The following is a 9,571-nucleotide window of genomic DNA, read 5'->3' as shown; positions in this document are numbered from 1 at the left end:
AACATGGCGGGCTAGGGACGTTCACTTGTTCGTCTAGTCGATAATATTGTATCGATTGATGATAGAGTTAAGAATGGGTAATTCAGGTAATAAGAATTTTGTCTTTTTGAATGATAAGTATGCAGTAGGTGCTTACCTAGTACTTAAGAGGTACTTCTTTCAACAAAATAAAAAAAGATAACTACTTCTATCGGGCAATCGTTACTCGGTAATTCGTGATTCGGATTAACCATTTTGCAATTGTACCTACCTACTAGGGATAGCTGTAGTGTGTAATCAATACATTTTGATATTTTCGTTCTGCAGTTTTATATGAAACAGCCGATTTTTTTCGCGATTGACAGGGTTTTTTTATATACCTATGTATCCTCACTAATCCTATCCTATCATACTTCCTACTAATATTATAAATGCGAAAGTTTGTGAAGATGGATGTGTAAGTTTGTTACTCTTTCACGTTAATACTACTGAACCGATCACAATGAAATTTAGCACACATATTGAGGGTAACTTGAATTAACACATAAGATAGGTTTTATAATATTATAAATGCGAAAGTGTGTATGTATGTATATTCCGTTTTCACGCTAAAACGGACAAGCCAATTTTGATGAAATTTAACATCGGGTTTTATTTGACCATGGAGCCATCCATAGGGTACTTTATTTATTTATTTATAAGCTTTATTGCACACAAACAGAAAATACAAATTTTACTTAATAGGACATATTTAGTCAAAAGGCGGCTTTATTGCTCCAAGCATTTTCTTCCAAGCAACCCATTCGATCATAAGAGCATTCTTTACCCGCGACTTCGTTCGCATGTCCGAAAATAAAAAAGAGCAGAGCCGCTGGCTAAAATACATGTGAGTGACTCAAGCAGATGTCAAGGGCAAGTATAGTTAAATAACAAACACAATTTTTTCATAAAATAATTTATTTAAGTTATAGTGGTTACTATATATGTTTAGGTACATGCGACAGTAGTCACAGATGCTGCAAATGAGCTTGGCCATATACAGTGTGGAAATTTGTTGACGGACCACTTCATTTAAACATTTAATTTTCTTTTTCTGTTTCTCCACTTTTTCTCCTATTTTTTTAATTATTCGAGTGCTGAAGCCTAAAACATTAAATAAATTTTAATTATTGATAACAGTTCTCATAATTATACACATGAATCTCAGCATGTATGACTAAGACTATGAAAAAGTTACGTATTGAAGTTCCCTTTTTTTTAAACAAGAATTATTTCATATAGGTTTTATTCAAGAACTGCTCTTACCAATTCAAGATCCTTGGCATCTTGTGGATGTGGATAACCTGAGCATGATGGTTGATCAGTAGTATTTGATATGTCAATTAAAGCAAATTGAGATGGATGGTCTGCCTGAAAGAGATACAAATGTTACATTAGATATGGTCCCAAGTAATAATAAATAGATTGCTACAGAAACATGGACTCAATGTTTGGTAAATTGTAAAACTTTTAGTATTTTTTTTATTAAAATAATTTATTGAACAAACATAGTGTATTATATACTTATGGAAAGTGTAGCTTTCCAACAACGAAAGAATTAAAAAAATTGGACCAGTAGTTTTGAGGTCTTTTTGTGCATACACAATCAAAGTTGTTGTTTAATAAAAAGATTGATGAATTATTTACCTTTGCAAATACTGTTGGGATAGCATCATCTCTCAATCAAACAATGTTTAAAGTCTTATTAAATGCGCTCTCTTCAAAGTGCAATGAACACACATTAATGTTTTTAGTTCCTGGCCGGATATTTTCTATGCCAATCTTTTCCAACCATGCCTTTCGCCGGGATTCGTTACTTGGTAAACTAAAACGAGAAAATATACAACAATATATAACTTCGCACGTAATTAATAAACAAATTAATAATTTATCGATAAGGTGTTTATGCGATGATGTTCGACACTAGCACTCATGTTTATGTTTTCGATGCAAATGAAATAAGGAGAATATTGCGGGTTTCTACAGCTCATAATAACTAAGATGATTAAATGTAAAATGATTAAAAGATTTCTATACACTTGATAATAAATACACTTTAATATGAGCAACAATTTAACAAAATGTTAGCCACTTACCGTTGAAAGCACGTTGAAAGGTTAGATTGGCCTGTTTTTGCTTTGGCATAAGCCACAACCGGGTTGACTTTAGAAACGTGCGGCACGAATTTCGGCGCGATTTTAATTTTTATCGATCGATAATGATGCCCCGAAACATACATTAGCGGCTTTTCGTGCGGAAACGTGTAATTACAGAGAAATCTTTTTTTTAATTTTTGAGATTATGTTCAAAATTGTTTGAGTTACATTGACAAAACTACAAGAATTGTGTTTGAAAGAGATAACAAATGTCTTAAGGGCTTGGTCTAGTAGTGCAAACAAATGCATCCTGTCATCCTATATGTAAATAATACAAATGTACTATGGGAAAGTTGCTCCACTTAATTTTTAAAAATTAAATCATTCGTATGCATAATTTAATATTCGTAATAAATACCAGACATGACAATTTGAAACAATTTTCGTGAAAATTACACCAGGTGATTTTTTTTATCAGTACACAAAATTTGCGAATACGTTCTATTGATATCTTCAAATGCATAACTCTATACATTTTTTTCGACCTAAGTTTCTTAGTGAAAGTTGTTCAGTTTAACTAATAAAACGGATAAACAAATTTTGTATATAATAAAAAAAAATGTAATGTTAACACGTTCGCTCGCATCAAAATTCATAAATTACATATATGCATCGCGCGGAACGCCGTCCTTATATAGGAGTCGAGGAGGCGTGGTGTCGTGCGGCCCGCGTGTGCCGCAAACGGTTCAAGCCAAATCCGACTTTTGGCGCTACAGGTTACATTGCTGAATCCACTGCGGGTAACGCAACGTGTGTTCGCGGTTCTACAGAACAACGTCTATGGATAAAACTGAAAAATTAAGATTTATTTTTTTTCTTCGTATTTTTCCAGGATAAAAAGTATTCCATTTTATGCCCAGGATAATAAGGTATAATTATACCAAGTTTCATTGAAATCGAACCATTAGTTTTCACGTGATGCCTTCACATACAGACAGACAGACAGACAAAAATTTTTTTAATCACATATTTGTGTTTGGTATCGATCCAGTAACACTGCTATTTATTTTTTAAATACATATTTTCAAAGTACAGAATTGACCCTTCTACGGATTTATTATATTATGTATAATATATATATTTATATGGATAAACCTAATAAATATTTTGCTAGCATTCTGATGCTTTATCGGATGCACTGGATTTTTCTTTTCTTTTTCAATCGCTTGAATGACATAGGATGGGTCCTTGATGGGCATGGAATGCTGAAGTCTCGAATCAATCAATTCTGACAGTAGGCAATTTATGTAAAATCTTGATAATGGTCCATCATTTTATTTTTTTTGCCTAAACTTATATGTATATTCTATTTTTAACGAATGATTCACTCCAGTCCAAACAGCAAATAAGCAGACTTCTGCTTCTGCAACGTTTAGTTGTCCCTGAATTTGGAAAAAATAGTCATGATTCTTATCTATGACAAAAGTGTTATTTTTTTGCATTGTATTTCAAATATAAAATTTTTTATTTTTAACCGCATCTTCCGCATTCATCTCTTTTGCCGGAATTAGACATTTAACTTCTACTAGTCCCATTTTCCCTTCTTGATATGGGAGTGTATAAAGTAAATTTTTCTCGTTATACTTTTAAAAAGTTATTATTGTCATTTTGCTCATTAGGTAAAGTAATTTCGATATCAGTTTTAAGTTTTTTGATACCTGCAATAATAACGTCATAATCGCCTGCACATACTTATCGATTACACCCTGTATACAATCCACCATCCACATTCATAATGTTTTCCTGTCCTCCTCTCCTTTACGCTGTTCACCGATACATTTTAAATGAGTAAATCTGCTACCACTGAAGGATGTTTCATTGTGATCAGCAAATTTTCACCACTGTTGTCGATTATTTGTTTTTCATTTTTAATCAGCAATTGCGAATCATCAGTTTTGTTTTTTGCAGATTGGTGATGTACCCTAACAATACGTCGAAAAGGGAAAGCATCAACGAATTATCGTTTTCGTCCTCTTTTTTTATTCTTCGCGTCTCTGTTTATCTCAAAACTCAAACTCAAACATTTATTTATTCAATTAGACTTCTTCTAGAAGCACTTTTGAAACGTCATTAGGTACATATTTTTAACATTTACCACCGATTCGGAAAGCAGTATCTACGGAGAAGAATCGGCAAGAAACTCCATAGTTGCTCTTTTTACTTGTTACTTGTGTTTGTTTAGTTCAACACCCATTGAATTTTCTATGTTATTGCGATCTTCCATTACATCTGAGTTTTTATGATGTGATGATAATCCATTCGTTTTAATATTGGTACTTAGAGTTGGTGGACTAAACTAGAAATGGTGGACTAAATTTGTCAGCGCGTCTGTAAGATCAAAATATAAAACCAACATCCTGTATTTAAGTTACAAAATTAATAATCAAACAACATGCCGCTACGTTTAAAATGACTAGAAGAAAAAAAAAAACACCTCGACATAGTTGGAATTTTGGAGTAAACAAATCATTTTCCCCGTATGTCCCAAGTTCAAGTTCTCAATATAATTAAATATATTTCGTATTTCTCAAACGAAAAATAAACATTTTTGGAACTTCAAAAAAAATATATATTATAAGAAAATTTATGAGCTTACTTTAGTTTAAAAGAAACATTCATCCCTTTACTGAAACCCCGTAAAATAAAGAAATTGTTGCCAATCACCTTTGTAATGTATTTGGTTTCATTAACTTTATGTTCGAAGATAATTTTTTTTCTAGTAAGTACATAGTTACACGCATATTTTTTCGTTTATTTTCCATATCGAAATCAAATGTTTAAAAATACGAATATTTGCACAAAACTAAGATAAAAATAATCAATTAACAAAAATATTAAATTTAATGAAGTAGAGCAACTTTCACTTCGGTATGAAGGAAAATCGAGCGTAGAGCACACGTCAGAACGCTCCGGCCCAAGGAGCGCGACTAAAGAAATTCGCTATGATTTTTCCTAATTATTTTAAATATTTTTTTAATATTTAAAGAATTATCAAAATTCAAAAAAAAAATTTTTTAAAGGATTAATACTCATTGGTCTTCAACCAACTCGAATAAATCAATGGAAACAATAACTTTTAGCAGTATTTATCAATAGATTTTGTAAGGCAAAAAATGGGAAATTTAATGAATTTATAACGTTCTAATTAGGAAAATCATAAGTTTTTCGGCAATTGTATTCAGCAGTTTTTAATAACGACTATATAAGGATAATAATGTGCTGATCAGATTGTGTAAATTGTAATCGGTTGCAACGTAGTGAGTGCACAAACTTAGCTCGAAATGTCTTTGGGGGAAAGAGACTTATCTTGAAGGCCTGATTAAGGTAACATAAAGTAACTTTACAAATGTGAAAAAATTCACGCGCATTGCGTATATAACACTAATTGATAAACAAGAAAAAAAATTCAGTTTATCATTTCATTCGCCGGGAAAAAATTGTCAAATAACTTGTTGAAAACGCTATTTTGCTAGACTGCAGCCTTAATGTACATATTAAAAACCATAGTTCATTCAAAAGCATGTTGCTGAGGGGACAACAATTCATACGGGTTATTGGCGAGCATAGCATATGATTGTTTGGGGCAATATGGGTATGTTCATAAAACCCAGTGGCATGTTGTAAAAAGATTTTTTAAAAAAGATAACTATAACCACCCAGCAAACTTCGGTGATAATAGATACTATAGAATATGTGGAGACGATGGGTGGAAATAAATAAAATGGATCCATTCATTGCCATTGTAAATTGTATCAAACATGTATACAAGATTTGAAAAATAATTATTTAAAAAAAATGTTTTTATTGTATGTAAGTATATTGCACACAAATTGTTTATCACAGAACCGAATCTGTCCACCCCGATTCCACGTGGTACTTGTCTGTCATACACTAGAGTGTATTTAAAAAGTCGGAGGCGCGGAGGAGCGTGGCGGAGTCTTCACTCGCCTTCGTAGCTTCGGCTTTTTGGTCGCCTTTGGCGACCAGCCTCAGCCACTCCGGCTCGCTTGACTCTGCCTGCTCCTCAGCACACGGGGGCAAGCGCCACGTTCTGCAGCGCCGGAGCAGTCAAGAAAGCCCATAATCTTCGTTATATTTCTAACTACATCACTACATAGTATAAAACAAAGTCACTTTCTCTATCCATGTCCCTTTGTATGCTTAAATCTTTCAAACTACGCAACGGATTTTGATGCGGTTTTTTTTAATAAATAGAGTGATTCAAGAGGAAGGTTTTAGTATATAATTTATTAGGTTTAAGTCAAAGCGGGCGAAGCCGCGGGCGGTAAGCTAGTATAAATATAATCTCAGAAAAAATTTAAAAAAAAATAGAAGGGGGGGTTTCCTCACCCCCCCACTTTATAGGGGGTCCCCTCTTACCTCCCCCCTCCCTTTCCCTCCCCTCCCCCCCCTTAATTCATGCCGCAAATTTCTAAAGAAATACCCCACAACCTACTATAGAACACTTCATGGTACCTATTATTATTTTCAATTATACTTATTACACTCGATTATGGTCGAAAAACACTGGAAAATCATAAAAATTTCACAATGACATCTTCTCACATGTAAACAAAACCGTATACTAAGATGGCGTCCGTGGCAGCAAAGGATATCGATGCCAATGAAGAGGGCGCTAATAAAAAGAGTGTAGATGCTTTTTCTAAGGTAAAACCACTGTTGTGAGAAAGAGATGGGTATATCATTATTATTTCCGCGTCAAATTGAACAATTACGGCAGTTCCATAGGATTCTTTGTTCTGAGGTAATGACAAACGTCAAATCGTCGAATGTCGAACTATGTGTCAACTGTCAAACAGCAAACTTCAAAGTGGCGTTTCATTTTCATAACAATATTAATTTTGAACTGTAAAAAAGAATATTCCATAAAATACAATATTCTTACTTATATACTTATATATTATGATGACTGAATAGATAATTAATGAAAATGTTTAGAATATTAAATAAGAGAATTTTATATGGAACGACATTGCGTTTAACACCAGCGCTCGCAATTCCATTTTTTGACCACCGTAATGACCATGATTATAATTTACTTGATAAATCCACTCAAGAAGCCCCAGAAACTGGATGGGAAAGGGTTAAGCAAATGTACAGAAGAAAGTGCGTAATATATTTTTGGCAATGAGCAGGTTAACATTAATACATAACCTCATAATTTTAATTGTGTTTTATTTTCAGTGAATATGATGATTTTTCTATAGAATTACACAGTATCGTACAAGCGTCTCTGAGTGGCATATTTTTTGGCGCTTGCTATGGAGGTTTTATGAAATCCAGGGATGCTTATTTTTATTTCATAGAAAATAATCAAGCTGCAGTATTTAATTCCACATTTCAAGCGAAGGTAAAATTCAAAATGATTGTTACTTCAAACTTATATGTAAAAGAATATTCAGATAATGACGATTTAACATAAACTTCTCAGAGGAAACTGCAGGATTATGTCACAATAGCATTTGCTAAGGGAGCACTAAGATGGGGCTGGAGACTGGGAATATTCATTGCAATGTACAGGTAACTATTTTATAGAATGGTCTGTTCTAAACACATAGCTGCATATTTATCACAATATCAACAGAGAGGTTTGGGTGCACAATTCAAATATTTTACCTATGTATGCTCAATAAATTTTCTGCTTTAATAAGAACTGTAATAACAAGTATAAATTACAAAATTAATGCTCACATAAATTTAATTTTTTTTTAGCTCAATAGCAACAACCATATCAGTATATAGAGACAAGAATTCAGTTCTGGAATATGTGGTAGCCGGTGCAATCACAGGGGCGGTGTATAAAGCTAATTTGGGATTAGCTGCAAGTCTGGTTGGTGCTGGTTTAGGTATGCTATGATATATAAAAAAGCTAGATACATTACCTGCTCTCTATTTTGGCAAGAAAAAACTCAGCTAAGTGCCCGAGTTTCACTTAGTCACGCACCATTCAGCGTCGTGGCTGGACGTTCTTTTTATATTTCAATCGGCAGTTGTTATTACTATTACATGAGTGAGACATGTATTATGTCTCGTGCGTGAGAGTGAAAGAGAGAACAACTGTATTGGTGATAATGCGTTAGTAAGTAGGTATGTATCAATTACGCTGTTTTTTAGTGCAATGAAGTTGGCGTATGCCGCGTCTACTAGTATAATAGGTCATTGTAGGTATGTTCACATACCGTTAGCACAAGATGTGTTAAATAGCTCTTGCAAGGCTCATCATCTATTTTATTTATTATAGAATGGAAATGGATTTGTGCAATAATTTAGTCCCTTTTAACACACTTTTCTTAACTTCACCTGTATGTTTGTGACTCCATTAGAACTCAATTTTGATCTACTGAAACAGGCATATTGAATTTAAACTGTACTATAATTTAATGAGATCATCAAAAAATTAAAGCATGTTAATTAGGTTTTTAAACTATGTTAATTATTTGTAAAAAAAATTTATTACCTAAAAATTTATTATTTCAGAAAAATGCTCTTAACTTGTAAATATATTGTTTACAGGATCTGCTCTAAGTTTAGTGGGTGGCTTAGTAATCATAGGCTTGTTGAAGATCAGTGGTGTAACGATGGATGACATACGAAAATCACTATACAAAATTAAGCAGTCCAGGTATTTTTTCTATAAGGATTTGTATAATATATATTTTATTAATTATTAGGAATACATTTTTCTTTTTAATTAGGAAATATGTACCTGGTATTGATATCTAGTTAAATGTTTGAATGATATACTCAAGAACTGCTGAATCCATTTTGTTAATTCTTTTGGAGAAATTTTAAAACGCACCACAGGCAATGCCAGGGCAGACCATTAGTTATTAAAGGAAATAGAATATGCTAATACAAATACATTTTTCAGGGATGAAGTATACAATGAATGTGTTGAAGCCAGTGCTAAGGAAAAGAATGATGATCTTACAAAACATCATGATGTGTTAGTTCAAGAAAAAGGTATCAAGAAAATAGAAGAGATTGTCTAAATAATATTCATTAATATTTATACTGTAGTGTACAAAATGTAAATAATAAAAATATGAAATTACATTTAGTCTTTTTTTATTTTCTTTCATAGAAATTAATATAATTCAAGAAAAATACAAATATACATTATAAAAATCATTTATTAAATTATTGTTGACTATAAGATGGATGCAAAATTATATTATATTACATAATATATTAAATCTCCAGTTATATAAAAGCTTATGATACAATACAATGAGTAATAACATTCAAATCAAGATTATAATATTTTACCTGTATTGCGTACTAAACAAAGCAAAAACTTGGTATCTTATAAAGCCGGTTACTCACGTACCTGCCACAGGGGCGATATTGGAACAATCTCGGTTGCACGGCTGTTA

General features: G+C 32.5%; 1 protein-coding gene and 1 long non-coding RNA gene across 2 annotated transcripts; one reads left to right on the top strand and one right to left on the bottom strand.

Annotated features, from left to right (window-relative positions):
* Window positions 1–225: 225 nt before the first annotated feature.
* LOC149904726 (uncharacterized) lies at window positions 226–2,058 on the bottom strand. The gene is made up of 3 exons (XR_016457263.1): window positions 1,666–2,058; window positions 1,285–1,389; window positions 226–1,122 (listed from the first exon to the last, which is right to left on the bottom strand). It is a non-coding gene; the product is annotated as an uncharacterized LOC149904726 (long non-coding RNA).
* A 4,929-nt stretch (window positions 2,059–6,987) lies between these two features.
* On the top strand, window positions 6,988–9,251 carry 140up (RPII140-upstream gene protein). The gene is made up of 6 exons (XM_090107158.1): window positions 6,988–7,301; window positions 7,380–7,545; window positions 7,627–7,715; window positions 7,908–8,041; window positions 8,709–8,817; window positions 9,067–9,251. The coding sequence occupies exons 1-6, from the start codon at window positions 7,120–7,122 to the stop codon at window positions 9,185–9,187; spliced, it is 801 nt and encodes a 266-aa protein (XP_089963284.1). The 5' UTR covers window positions 6,988–7,119; the 3' UTR covers window positions 9,188–9,251.
* The last annotated feature ends 320 nt before the right edge of the window (window positions 9,252–9,571 follow it).

This window comes from Colias eurytheme, chromosome 11 (assembly GCF_061535395.1).
Source record: "Colias eurytheme isolate Ceu_HAF_F1 chromosome 11, ilColEury1 Martin Lab GWU primary, whole genome shotgun sequence".
In the NCBI taxonomy this organism is placed as follows: domain Eukaryota; kingdom Metazoa; phylum Arthropoda; class Insecta; order Lepidoptera; family Pieridae; genus Colias; species Colias eurytheme.
Note: the sequence above shows the minus strand (reverse complement) of the source record. Positions and strands in the feature narration are given on the sequence as shown.